The sequence below is a fragment of the Rhea pennata genome, chromosome 1 (genome assembly GCF_028389875.1).
Source record: "Rhea pennata isolate bPtePen1 chromosome 1, bPtePen1.pri, whole genome shotgun sequence".
Classification (NCBI taxonomy): Eukaryota; Metazoa; Chordata; class Aves; order Rheiformes; family Rheidae; genus Rhea; species Rhea pennata.
Window position 1 is genome coordinate 55,040,407 of NC_084663.1, and position 14,632 is coordinate 55,055,038.

The following is a 14,632-nucleotide window of genomic DNA, read 5'->3' on the forward strand; positions in this document are numbered from 1 at the left end:
ACAGCACACACCACCACACAGGGAGGGCGGCCCAGTCAGAAAATAAGCTCTCTCTTGTCTCCTCCCACTGCCCGCACCTCACAAGAAGCTGTAAGCAAGAAAACAGACTTTTTTTTTGGGGGGGGGAGGTTGTTTGTTTGTGTTTTTAAAAGATGCCCCTCACTCTCCCACCTCCCAAGTAGGTCTACACCAGGACACTTGGGTGTCCAAACCATGAACTAAGTAAAAATTTTAAGTAGATTCCACCTGTTGTGAAAACTGTTTTAAAATGGGGGCCTGTTTTAATTCAGTGTCTGGGCAGGGACATACCACGGTTTAACCAAGCCCTTTTAAAGTCGATCCAGATTAAGCTGCCTTCACAGCCCACCACAGATAAGCTCTGTTGGCTCTTACATTCTCCCCACCTCATTAGATGACACTGCCTCAGAGACCAGTTTGGTCACATCTCATGGACATACCAATGGATGGGCTGGAGCAGAGGAATAGGCAGAGAGAGCTTTTCCCAAGGCAGAACCAAAGCAGTGCCGGGGCGGGGGGAGGGCTGCTAGATGGAGCGGGACTAATGTAGGCACAGGTACAGGAGGCAGGCTGTCGGCAAAGCAGGTGCCCACAGGACAGCTCTCAGCCTTTGGCCATGCACAGCACCCCACTAAGTCTTTGTGAACCCACTGCAACTCTTCTGCTCCACAACTTTAAAAGTTCCCTACTTCCCACAGCATGGCACAGGCATGGGAGCTCAGCTCTTTTGACTGCACCAGGCCTGCCATCCCATGGGCTAATGATGGAAGAGGAAAACCCCAAAGGCAGCACATCATCCCCACTGGAAGTCCCCTCCCAGTCTTCACCGGCATGCACCTTACAGCCCCCATCCAGTCACTGACAGCCCTATCCACTTCAGATCACCTTTGCACAGGTAATAGGATCCTACAAAGTTGGTTTTGGTGGGACGAGGACGGATCCTCTTCCAGGTCTTGTCTTCAGAGCTCTTCAGCCTGCCAAGCAGGATGTCCCGTTTGCACTTGTGCTCCAAGCCTTCCCGATAAGTATAATCACCAGCCTTGGGCCCTGCAGGAGAGAAGGACCCCATCAGCTAGGACAAGGGCAAACCCCAGCCAGGCCTAATGCTCTGGGTGACACAGCAAATGCATTACCTGTTTTGGGGTAGCAGATATGACAGGCTTGTTTGAAGACATGAGTGGATGCCAGGGGGTTCTTCACCAACAGGGCTGTGTTGGCCATTACTGTTTCTGGCTGGGATAGCAGGTGCTCGGTGACCTTAGGCACAGCCGGGTGATTCACTCCACCTAGACTGACCTGAGAAAAACCATATATCCTTCTCTCCTAAGCTCTGCAGCCACATGAGTAAGAAAGATTTCCTTTCTAACCCTACATCCCATTCCAGTCTCCCAAAAACCTTCCTCCATTTTCACCCTCATCAAAATGTTCACATCTGGGATAACATCTCCAAAAGAGCTGCATGCAATTTTTTAAAGAGAGTAATGTGAGAAATTCACTTCAAATGAAGTGTCCCTTTCTTTCTTAGTAAGGGGCAACAGTTTTCCACTGTCAGTCACAGAACAAAATGGTCCTCTCTTCCCATTGCTTCCACCACAACCAGCTCTACATTTGAAACTCTCAATCTAACCCTACCCCAACCCAGGTAAAAAAGAACTGCTTATCAAGTTAGTCTTCACAAAGCAGATAAAACTGAGAAGAACCAAGACCTTCCTCTACAGTGACATAATGAGGATAGTGGAATGACAGAAAGCTGAGAAGAACAGTTCTTGTTCCAAACTGGCTGATCAGGGAATAGTCCTCTCCCTTATCCCCCAGACTGGAGACATGGGACAGGGGCAGAACACACCTGGCCTTCTGATGGGGACAGAGAGGAGCAAAGAATTTCATTAGTCTTAAGATGAAGCTGGCTTACAGCACTTCATCCTTCAGGGCTTTGTGGCTGCCAGACATAGCAGGCCACTGGCCTCCATGATCCCCTACTGATTATACAATTGAATTTACATCAACAATACACTGGAGTTACAGATAAAAGATGGAACAAGAGTCTTTTTACTGTCTCTGGGGAAGTCTTTACCTGCCTTGCCACAAGGTGGGAGGCAATGGGAGGCAACATTCATGACGGCAGGTTAAGAAGAGGGGCCCAAATTACCTACATCACCCAAGTAACTACTACCTTGGCTCCAGGGCACCTTGGGACATCAGCATGAGGAATCGTCTCACTCACCACGGGGGATGGCTTTTGGCTGCCAGGTGGGTGTCTCAGTTCCTGAGGGCTGGTTTCTTCTGGGCAAATGAAGAGAAAAAGAAAATCTCACAAAACAAAAACAATCATTTCACTTTCAGAAGCTTTTCTACTCGTAGAAAGACAAACAACTGCTTGTGAAATCCATTTATTTACTTCACAACTTTTTAGTATTTTTTCCCCAAGCCAGCCATTTAAGTCTTGGAAGAGTGCAGGAAGAGCCCTCTTGTCCTCCAAATCTCACTGAGCCAAATTCCACACTGCCCAGTGGTAGCACTCCCAAGGCAGCAGCTCTGAGGTTGCCCAATCCTGAGGCAAAACTAAGCCTACTTTGAGGTGACTGGCCAATCTCTGTTCCTCTCAAAATATTTTTGCTGGCAACATGCAATGCTGGGCATGACCCAGCTGAGAAGCTTGCTTTCCCTCCTGGGGCAGAAAGGGACCTGCTTCTTAACCACCACCCCTGTACAGCTTGGTTCCTTGTAACATGAGAGTGCAGTGCCCCTTGTGACAGGACTGCCCTGAAACCAGGATTGGGACAGACCTCCTAGACCTTAGCCTCTGTCATTCTGCCCACTGCAAGAAGGTCCTACACCACATAAAACCCTCACCAGGATTTTGCCCATTTGGTCCAAAATGAGACAGAGTCATCTGGGGAGGGCAGAGTAATCACTTCATGATCTAGTATGTTTTGCCATGAGATGCACCCTGGATATCAACACAGGATTAAACCTTATTGCTCATCATTGTATATCTTTGATATTCCTTTCTTCTGTGAAATTTCACACCTTGAACATACTGGTTGTCCGGGATTACACACCCATAAACCTTCTCATTACCACTGAGCTGGACATATTCAGCTGCTCTGTCCAAGACAGAGATTTGTACTTCTGTTCTGCAGGACTGGCAGACAAAGGTGTATGACAGACTTCTCAGCACTCAAGGAGCTAACCTTGGCATGCATCTATAGAAAAAAAAACAGTACAACCTTCCCCACTACCCCACACCTACCAATGGCAAAAGAATCCAAGGCATCTAGCGACCCTCTAGTCCCAAAGGAGTCCAGGGCATCGAGCCGTGAGTCTGTGTAGGGGAGCAGATCCAGGGAATCCAGAGAATCTAAGGTGGAGCCACCACTTCCCCCTGGCGGGGGCTCAAAGGCATCCATGACAGAGGAGGAGGAGAGCTGCTTGGTGGGATCCATCACCAGGCCGAAGGAGGCAGGTGGCAGCGGGGTGGAGACGGGGATGCTGGCTGTCACAACTGGGGGCAGCAGTGGGGTTCCCCCAGGAAACACAGGAATCAGCTGTGGCATCTCTGTTGGCAGGTTTGTGGGAATGGTGCCCTGAACCAGAGACTTCAGAAAAGGGAGAATAAACAGCATGTTAAAAATGAGGAGCAGAGAATGAGTGTAGAGAGCACAGAGAAAGCAAAAGGCTCTCACTCAAGAGCATGCTGTATTATTTGGAGAAAAGGATGCCTAACAGCTACATGCTGCATGCAAACTTCCCACAGATCTTCTGATATATCTAAGCTGCAAACAGTTCTCAGCACCAAGGTGTCTGAGGAGGTGTCAGGCTACCTAAGCTAGTCAGTCTGCCAGGCAGAGCTCTGTGCTGGACACTCAAAGCAGCTCAGGTTGAGAAACAGTACAGCTGAGCACAAACAGCACGGAGGTCACAGTAACAACCATTGCTCTTGGCACCTCTCAGAAGAGCTTTTTGGCTCAAGAGGCTTCCTGCATGGATACGATTATATTGCCTCCAGACTCAAGCTAGCTCATGGAACTTCAGTAACACTAGCAACTAAAATCCAGCATAAGCATCAACACAGATTGCCTCTACAGCACCCAGACCTGCTTGAAGAGTTCAGGCTGAATGCAGCCCGCTGAAAATACTAGGAGATTAGATCAGCTTTCCTGTTGCAGCACACTCATTTCTACCTTCACATGTGTTTCAAATCCACAGACACCAGAAGCCAGGAAGAAGGTGGTGATGGGTGAGGGCTATCTTGGGTACCTTTTGAGGGGCAGCTCCATGTAGCTGTATGTGCCACACAGCAAAGCAGGCTTAGAGGGGGCCTCTTTAGATACTCACAAGCCCGTTGCAGAAATAAAGGAAGGAGCGAATAAGTTGCCAGAGCTAGGAAAGAGTAACAGAGAGAAAAGCAGCACACATACATGTGCTCCAATGACCTATTTGGAACAAAAAGCAAGGGACTCGTGCAGCACCCGCTCTTACTAGAGGGTACTGTGACCCCTCGGCAAGGGAGTCAAGGAGGGAGTCCAATTCTTCCCCAATGATGTCGCCATCTGTGAAGTCTTCCACGCTTTCAGGCACTGGCAGAGACACGCAGTCTGAGGATGGGAGCAAGCTGGCAGCAGGGAGTGAGGTAGGCAGGCCCTTCACATCTGAGTCGGAGGGCAAAGGGGCCAACCCTTCGCTCACGGGGATGGAGGTGGCCACAGGAGCTGAGAGGCACTGCAGGTCCACAGAGCAGTCTGTGATGGGGGAGAAAGAGACACAGTCACCCAGGAGAGCCTCTTGCAGGGGACAAGCAGAGTGTGGCCTGGTAAAAACAGTATTGCACAGCTCCATCGAATCACAAACACCAAGAATGCCCAGCTTTCAGAGAGAAGGGACTCTGGTTTCAAGAGTATTTGCCCTTTGATTTTTGTTCTCAATCTCCAGTGGCTCATCAATAGCCAAAATATGTTCTAAGGGTCAGTGCACACACCTACTGTCATGATTTGGCAACCATGTACAGCAACCACAAGCCAGCACAAAGCCTGTTACTGAATCAGTTACTGAATTTGCTGTGGTCAGGACTGAAGGCCAGGGGCACAGAATCTGATTTCTCTGTAACCCACCACCCAGCATCTTCTTTAACATTCCTCACTGATGCATTTGGCATACATCACTGATACAGTGTCCCCAAACTTCAGTAGACTCCCAAAGCCGTCTTTACCCAATTAAACTCTCTGCTCTTGACTACCTTCATATGTCTATGAGTGGCAGGCTGCTACCCACACTGTCCCCAACATCTCAGTCAGCAAACGTCCCCTCCTGAACTTGTTTGAGCAAGAGTCGGGGGAATTTTCCTAAGGTTTCCTTAACTCTCTGGTGGACCGCTACTGAAAAGCTAAGACATTCCCAACATGCACAATAAACCTCTGTTAAGTGAAGTTAAGGTTACAAGCACATATTCTTCACAGAAGAGCATTCTATTCTCAAAAAAAAAAAAAAAATTAACAGTTAAAAAAAAGTTCAAATGTTAGAAATTCCAGAAATGCAGCATTATGTTTGCAGTTCTCAAACCAAACACCCAAACTACCTTAATTCTGCCCCTGGGCAGATGTCCTGGAATAAAAGAATAGAAATCAGAAAAAGATGTAACCTTCTCCATCCATATAGCAGTGGTTGCACTGTAGTTATGGTGGTCTAAGGCTATAAGCAAGACAAAAATTCTGAGGGAGAAACAATAGCTTTTATGAGAGAAACTGGCAAGGAAAAAAAAAAAAAAAAGGAAAGAAACCAGACAAACCTGAGTTCTCACGGTGTTTCACTGTCTATATAAGCTCTGTTTTCTCAGATACCATGAGAACTCAGTTACCGCCTCTTAACTCTGAGTCTGTCATGTTGCTGGCCTATATACCACATGCTCACTGACTATGCTGATGCCATGCTTAGAGAGAGCTCAGCAAATCCCCAATTCTTGCAAATCCCCAAGTTCTGAACAAAATGACAGCAGGAGCTTAGACACACATTGGAGCCATCTTTCCTCTAAGCCCGCTAGGAGCACCATGCAGCCCCTTCAACCTTTCCTCCTGCATTTGCCATGACCAGTGCATGTGGATGGCCAGGGGCAGCTCTGCATAGCCAAAGTCACTGTGTTAGGCACCAGAGGGCACACTGTGACAAAACGCAGAAGAGGTAGCTGGAAACAGCAAGCAATAAATACTGAATCCCTCTCCGAAATCTCACGAGTGCGATCAAATTAAAGTACATGTTTTATCTTAAGGGATCCAGCTCAGCTTTCTAGTGCTGCAGCAGGGCACATTTACCACAGACAACAGCTTAAAAAAAGGCCAGAAACCTCCTTGGTTACGTAGGCCAAGCTGTCCCTCAGATCAGGCTCAGCTTCAGCCTCATGCCCCCTTTGCTAAGACTTCTGCTCAGCTCATCTACCCTTAGCATGAACTCCAGCTAGGCTCAGAAGCCAGTCATTTAGCTTCCCCTCAGTGCAGGTCTCATCACTGCAGCTTAGCCAGGTTTCTCTCAGTAGGCTTGTGCCTTCCCATTTTTTTTTTCAGATGTGTAAATCTGGAGTACTACCGAGATCCCGCCAGGGGCTAAGTAGTTCAAGACATGCTAGAGGGGCCAGGGATGTGTGCAGGGGGGACCAAAGGGCTCACAGTGACATAGCCTCAAAGTATCCAGAAGTTTCAACCTTCTCTGAGGAATGAATGAGGCCCTTCAGTTCCCAGACTGGGAAGCAGAGAGAGAGAGGCACTCATAAACCCTAAGAGGCTAAAAGGCCGAAGAGGCCTGAAAACCTGAAAGTATGGTAGAAAGGCACAGATACATGGGACCCCCTGCACCTCAGTGCATGTGAAATGCAAGGAGAAGAGGACCAACAGATTCTACAAGGAACAAGCAGGGAAGACCAGTTCCTCCTCTCTGACCAGCCAAACCCTCGTTGCCCTTTCAGCCACTTCCTCTCCATTCCCATCTCCTCTACTACTCCTCCTTTCCCATTCCTGCTTTTCTCAGGACTCCTCCATATACTGATCTCACTCACCAGCCACCATGCCCATGTGCTATACACTCTCCTTCCAAAAAAACCCATGCACCTCCTGCACTCACCTAATGTTTGTTCCAACTGAAAAAAGTCAGGCAGGCACATGCCTGCCTTCTTTCCCCATTCCCTTTTTCTGCCAGTGCTATGACACTAAACTCCATATATTATTAGTCCATTATAAATCTAGTGAAGGTCTTGTCTACCTCTTTCCCTGAACCATCCAGCTCCTGCTAAATCTAGCAGAAAGCCTCTCAGGCCATGTCCACACTTTGTAGCTTGTCTGGCTACTTACCTGCCTATCCCTGAGAGGCAAGTACAGTGCTTTTAAAGGCCTTGTTTCTAGCTCTGCCTCCCAAAACAACAGCCATTGTCCAGTGCACTAGCTGGCCCTGCTGAGCCAGATCCGGAATTTGCATCTCAAAAAAAAAAAAAAAAACAAAACAAAACAAAAAAAAAAAAAACACACTTTGCTCAAATATATTTGAATGTGGGACAGTCAAGGTACCCTGCATCCACAGCCCTCCTCATGGTACACCAAACCTGAGGGCAATGGGATGAAGCATAAGACAGTTTCAGTGTCTCTGAAAATATCTCCTAGCAGAAAAGGTTCTCTCTGTCTAAACTACACAGGAGCTGGCATGCTGCTCTTATACAAAATCCTGATTAGACAAAGAGCTTACTGGAAGCAGTCATTCATCACTCTGCAATAAGAGTCCGGTTCATCTTGGTACAGCAAAATGATGTGAAATACTCCCCTTGTTTCACCAAACTGGGTCTCATGATTGTGCTCAGTAACTGAATTGGCATTCAAGAGACAACTAACATGTTTTCCAAAACAGACATCAAAACATCCCAATTATGAAATTAGGGTCTTTCTATAAAAAGAGTAATAGTTAATGCAGTGGTAAATCTTCATACTTAACACTACAGCTGCCTTTAAAAAGAGTAAAACCTGATATGCTCCAAGGCACCATTTAAATGTGCTAGCACACAATGAAGGACAAAACACTTAGCTTTCTACAGGGGCAGAGTTAAGGTCACTTGTTTTATGGCATGAGAAAAGCAGCCACATATCTCTCATTCTGCTCTTCCTCGGTTCCTAGATTCCTAACTGAGAACATGGCTCCTCTTGGATCCCTCCCAACTCCCTTTGTTTTGATTTCCTCCATCTCAACTTCTTGGAGGACAATATGCACACAGCACACAAGCAGTGGCCTACAACCTTAACTTCAGTTTAGCTGTATAGTTCTGGTTGAGAGTTTAAAGCAGAATCTCACTTTGCCGAGACCAGCTTTAGGAAAGCACCACTGCTGGGAGCTGTATACCTCAGCAGACTCTTAATTCCCAAAGGTGTCCCTCAGTGTGCCTGCAAGAAAAGCTTTTCTCTCAGGGGTGCTAATAGGTAAGCACCTGCTTTGCCTCATTTACCCTTCAGACAGTGTCTCAGTAGCTGACCCCGAATTTGGAGGAAGTAAGAAAAAAAACCATCTGAGTTAACAACAAGCCCACACGCAGAAGACAACGAACTTCTTGGACCTTCCAGCCTGGTCAGATACCTTACCGAAGCCACAAAAATCAGAGAGGAGAAATGTCTTTACCTATTTCGATGTCATCGATCGAACCCAAGCCATTGGAAGTGGTCTGCAAAGATGGTGTAAGGAAAATGAGAAAAATTATCACCAGAAATTCATCTTTTAAAAGATATTCATAATTCACAGGTGACCCTTTATCATCACCATATGTCTTTGGCTCTTTCTTTTCCTTTACTGCCTCTTTCAGTGCAAGAGCTGTAAAACCAATAAACTAAAAGTCCATTATTCAAACAGCTTATTCATTTTTAACTCCAGCAGTGGCCAAACCCTGTTGCTGCATAGGAATACTAACTCTGCATAACATCCAACTATGTCAGTAAATCTGTACATAAAAATGGGATTTTCACATGTGTATGAAAGTACCATATCCCAAGTCCCAGGACAAATCAATCAGTCAGCCCCATGCAGTGTGAGATCTGATTACCCTGATCTTACACAACATTCCTTTTCTTAGTTCACATATTTTGCAATCTAATAACCACAAACTTTTACAGCAAACCCAAAACAGGAAAAGGTTTTTGCCAAAACAACTGCTGACTTAAAGCTTCAGGCAAGAAATAAAATAGGCCTACATTTTACAGAAACATAAACAGGGGCAAGTATGCATGATTTTGGCTTAAAATTATAATGGCACTAGAAAAACATTACATTCAAACGAATGCATCTACTGCAGTAGTTTTTGCAACCTATAGTTTTTGCACTATTTTCAATTCTTGTAAAAAGAATTATTTTCAAATCAAAAACAAGGCACAATTATAAAAGAAAGGTGACTTGTTCTGCCACAAAGATGCAAAGACGGGTCACTGAACAGTGGCATGTAAATTGATTCTCTACTATCCCATCTTGTACCAAATGCCCATTTTTATGATTTGATAGTTTGTTTGTTTGCTTTAAGGAGAAATGTCAAATACCAAATACCATGTAAAAACATCAAGGTTGTTCTTTTTGCCAGTTGCAAAGAAAGGAAATCAGCTATTCATTATATTTTGGTTTAGCATTTTGTACAGTCATCTGCCCAAATGGTGACAGGATAATCCAAAGAATACACAAACATTTATTGTATGTACCTTGCTCTGTTCTGGACAATGGAACTAGACCACATGTTTTCACTTTATATGTTTCTTCAGCAGTTGCACTTTCTGATTTTTACTTAATGTTGCCCTACCTATGCAAAAACTAGAAAACTGAAACTGATTTAAAATACAAAAGAAAACAAACATTTGCAATAACTAAGATAAATAAGCATCTGAAATGCTCTAACTGCTGACAGCAGAAGTGTTTTCACTAGAAATATTTTCAAAGAAAGGAATTTTCTTGAAAATATTCCTTAAAAGGGAAACAATTAATATATTTAAATCTTAAAAGATGGCAATCAACTTGCAAGTAAATAAAACCCAGAAGCATTCTAGTAGCACATATCACGAACAGTGAGAATCACAGGATGGGAACTCTACCTGATTTGATAAATTGATTGACGTGCCATTACTGAGTAAAGAGAATGTTTCCAATTCCTGCTGCAAGGAAGAGAAAGGTCTTAGAATAGAAATATCCCCTGAATGCCTGTAAACTATGTAAAGTTGGGTTATAACATGGTTTCCTTTCAGGCACTGTCCACAGATATTAGGGAATGGGATTTCTTTTCATTTTGGCGGGAAAAAAAAGCCACCCCAAAAGGCATACCAATATGACACAAGGGTACAGTTTACAGAATCCTGAAAAGGCTGCATATTTGTTCTGGCCAGCTCAGTGTGAAACACACAACATTCAACACAACAAACTGAAAATTTACCCCCAAGAACAGAAATTCTTGCCTTTTCATTGAAAAATTACTATTCAGAGGAGGCTCTAAAGCCCTGGAATGAAAGATAGAAGTGAAACAAGACACAGCAAGCTGCTATCAAAATACCAATCACTACTTTTCAAATAATAATAATAAAAAAAATATTTTGGAATTTTTTGCTTTTATTTTTCAAGCATACAGATGGTTTAAGCCCATCTCAACTGACTAACCTGACAGCAGCAAAAATGCTGCATTGCAGGGTGCTGAGAGTCACTACAATGTGGAAGGTTTTTTGGGTAGACCAATCACCCACATGAGCTTTGTAATGGCCAGGCACAAGATGTTACATATGGATAGGCAGCCACAGTTACCTCAAAAGCTCTCTGCAAATTGGATGCACACAAATCACTTCACCGCATACTGCTAAGAGGCTCTTCTGGAGGTAGAACTTGCTGGCTTTTTAATGCACTGCACTGCATACAGTGTTGAGGGTGCAACCAGGCAGAGCAGACATGCAAACACAGGCTGTCAATCACTCAGTGAACTTCAGCCAAGACTGCTAGCAAACACCCCTTATTCCTGAAAGTGCATCCTGGGATCTTACATAACCAAGGTGGTTATATTGAGGAGTGCTAGCTGTGGCCCAACCATCTAGCTCCATCCCAGGATATGCATTAAAAAAAAAAAAAAAAAAAAGTAGAATACTGCAGAATTTTCTTTTATTGCCAGGTTATACATCCAGCCATTGTGGTCAATTAATTAGACTCAGGACTCACTTTTTGCAGTCTCCTTTCCTGGCATCTGACCAGATGTGCACTTGTCATGTTACCGAAGGGGAGGTCTTCCCCCCATCATGGAGAAAGTTTATGGGAGAGCAACCCCATCAGCCACTGCTGATACAAAACCAGACACACCTCCGATGTGGCAAAGGATCCCTCCCTTCTGATCTCGTAGCAGAGAAGGGACTCTGATGCAAAACCTCCTTTGGTATCAGGCCACATGTGCTTGTGCGGGGAGAGGGCGATGCTCCTAAAGCATGAGAGGCCTCTCCTCTAAAACCAGCCAGGCTCTACTCTGCTTAGCTGGGGACACAGGAAACACCTCAGCAGCAATGGGGATAGAAATGGATCAGGACAGAAGTGAGTCAGAAGATCAGGACAAGGAGGGTACCCAGGGACCTACTGGAGGGGTCGCAGGCTAGCGTGTGTGTGTGTGTAGCTGCAGAACTGCTTTTGCAAAAGTAAATCTGCAAGATCCAAAGGATAGTTACTCTTACACACACACAAAAAAAAAAGCCATACCTGAGGCCTCTTGTACGCTTTTCGAACTCTCAGTCCCAGCTTCTGGGCCAGCTCCTGTCCTAGCTGTGTGACGCTTTCATCCTAGGGACAAAACCATAGGAAGAACTGTTTCTGTTTTGCCTTCGGGGCACACATAATGCAACAAACAGAAGCACATGGTTGCAGCTACCCGCACTGGGTTGTGGCCAGAAGCCTCACTTGCAGCCAGCCGTAGGCAGGCAACTGCCAGAGGCAGCTCCAGGAGTCCATGCAGACCTGAGCGCTCCTGTCATTTAGCCCTGTAGAGATGTTGAGTTTATACCAGAACCTTTTCCCACGTATTTTCAATGCTGCAGAAAATGAGAAGCAATTGTCTGCCTCCAAGAAAGGATCCACTCTCCAAATGAAGGGTTCATGATCCCCATCGGCAAGACAGACCCTGGAAGGGCTGTCAGGCTACCAGTTCTCATGCCAGAGGCTGATACAGTTTCCACAAAGTCCCTGCATCTGGGAAGAAGAAAGAGCTTAGCACAGCCTGCCCCTTTCCTCTCTGCCAGCCACAGAGCTCATAATCAGCTAATAATCAATTTTGATATGCAGACAGTGCTCACAAATCTTTTATTCTTTTCTTTTCTTTTTCCTTTTTATTTTTTTTTAAAGTCAAAACCAAGTCTTAGTTTCCAACTCACTTACTTGTCACAAGGCATTTTTACTGATTTCAGCTCTGGTTAACCAGCCTCAGCTTAACTAAGCAGATCCTTCTGCTTTCTTCTCTGTACCCCATTAACCATCCTCCCACCTCACTTCCAAGGCCCAGGTCTGCTCCCACACCACCTGGAGCTTTGGAGAAAGCTTTAGGCCATACATACACCATTCCCCTCCTTAGTTCTCTCCTCTCCAATTTTACCTGGACTAACAACCTGCCTCAACCCTCTTCAGTTATTTATCACCAGCAGGTCTTTCCTTCTGCTTTCCTCTTGATCCCCATTTGCAAAAATATTGAGTTTTTTCACTAGTTTCTTAAAAGAAAAAAAAAAGATTTGCTCAATCTGTTGTCATATCTTTCCTTGATGCCTCAACGTCTCCTCCCTCATCTGCAATCTTGAAGCTTGCCCTCTTCTCTCCGCTTACCAATGCGATTCTGGTCTTTCCAACCTCCTCCACCCCCGCAGGTTCATCCTTTTGCTTTCACCCTCTCACTAGCCTCTAGTTTCTCCACCTCACACTATCAACATATTTTCAATTCAGAGTGCCACCTTTTGACTGTACTTGCTCCCCCTCAAGACTGGTCTGGTCACCACCTTCTCTGAACTCAGAATAGACAAAATCTAAACTAGTTTGTTCATTTTCTCTCCTCCATCTATTTTACACCCCTTCAGGGTGTACCTTCCTCTGCTGAAACTATCCCTGTACTCTCCAGGGACCCCTTCTTGGACAAATCTCATAGTCACTGCTCCTGCCCCACTCTCTTGCAACTCTCAGATCTTACTGACACCATCACTCTTTATTAACATCATACCCTGATCATGTTTTCAATGCTCTGTTCTCTGCTGGTTCTTCCAATTTTCCAAAAACCTCAAGAGTTCTTACTCCTGAGACAGACCTATAATACCACCACTTTTCATTGATCTCATGCTCCTAACTACAGGGTTTACCCTATCTAACTCCACGTGCCAGCCTGACTCTGCAGTGTCCTCTCTGAGGCCCAGTAAATATCACGACAATACCAAGAATGCATCTTTCTCCAGACTGCCTCCAATTTCTTTCTTGCCATCATCAAATCAATTATTTTTTCCTCCCCCCCCCACACACTTTTTTTTTTTGGGGGGGGGAGTCAGCAGTCCTGAGGTGGGTTATTTGCTCCTTGTCATTCCCCAGATCTGTTTTTAAGCTTCCCTTTCTTCCAGCCAAATCTCACAATCCGGTGCTTACTACCACCCATTTTAACAAGAAAATGCTCAAAAAAGGAATGCAACATGTTCTCCTGCAACATCCTAAACAAACATGCTACTTCCCTTTGTGCCCTACCAAAAACAGCCAACAGAGGAGTATCAACCTCATCATCCTGGGAACCTCTGCAAACTAGCAGCACTAAACACCTGCACCCAGAACCAAATTAACTCTGCTAGACAATGAATCAACTGAGTGGCAGATCTTTCATCACTGGAAGTTTTAATGCATGCTCTGTACTGACCACAAAGTTCTCAGCTGTTACAGCCTTATAAGCTGGAAGTACCCAGGTGCTCCAGAGGTCTAGCAGCTGGAACAATGGAAAAGGAGTGAGATGATGGATAACATCTTGCCTTTGATGCAGATAAGGCATATGACTTCTGTTAATTGGGTAATAAGGTGATGGTAATTGTTAATTTACAAGAATGGACTCTTTAGACTAGAGGATGCAGACATCTTGACAAAGTATTTGTGAGCCTGAGCTGTCTTGACAAGGAGAATTTCCTAAAAAGTTTATAGATCACAATGACTGTAATGATGACACGGGAAATATGTAAACACAACTGAATTGCTGTCTTAACCATATACTAATGGGGCTCAATTGCACTGTAGGATATATAGCCATTTATAGCTTTACATGAGCAAATGCATTAGACCATTTTTGTTAAAAAGGAGTATGTTTTTTTTTTTTTAAAAAAAAACAGTTCATTGGAACTTCCCTAAAATGATTCCTTTAATGTGTTTTGATCACCTTGTTCTGCCAGACTAAGGAAACTAGGAATTCAACAAGAGTAACTAATTGTTAGAAAGCCTTTGCTTTCAAAAACTGCTTCTGTAATTCTAGCAATGAAGTTAACTTCCCTGATGAAGCAGATGCATTTTGCATGTAACAACATTAACATGATGAATCAGAACCAAATTTAGGAAAGACAGCTAGTAATCACTAGGATCTATCTAATCACAGTCTGGT

At 44.8% G+C, this 14,632-nt stretch overlaps 1 protein-coding gene across 6 annotated transcripts in view; it reads right to left on the reverse strand.

The window, feature by feature from the left end:
- ZC3H7B (zinc finger CCCH-type containing 7B) overlaps positions 1-14,632 on the reverse strand; it is a 47,333-nt gene that overhangs the window by 22,273 nt on the left and 10,428 nt on the right. Inside the window, exons 6-13 of one of the 6 annotated variants that reach the window (XM_062587354.1) lie at positions 11,734-11,814; positions 10,107-10,163; positions 8,659-8,701; positions 4,501-4,760; positions 3,272-3,617; positions 2,192-2,298; positions 1,152-1,314; positions 904-1,065 (exon numbers count right to left, since the gene is read on the reverse strand). In XM_062587354.1, coding sequence (XP_062443338.1) covers positions 904-1,065; positions 1,152-1,314; positions 2,192-2,298; positions 3,272-3,617; positions 4,501-4,760; positions 8,659-8,701; positions 10,107-10,163; positions 11,734-11,814 — 1,219 coding nt within the window. Of the gene's footprint in view, positions 1-903; positions 1,066-1,151; positions 1,315-2,191; positions 2,302-3,271; positions 3,618-4,500; positions 4,761-8,658; positions 8,702-10,106; positions 10,167-11,733; positions 11,815-14,632 lie in introns of all 6 variants that reach the window. The other 5 variants (XM_062587322.1, XM_062587330.1, XM_062587338.1 and 2 more) reach the window with 5 other exon arrangements.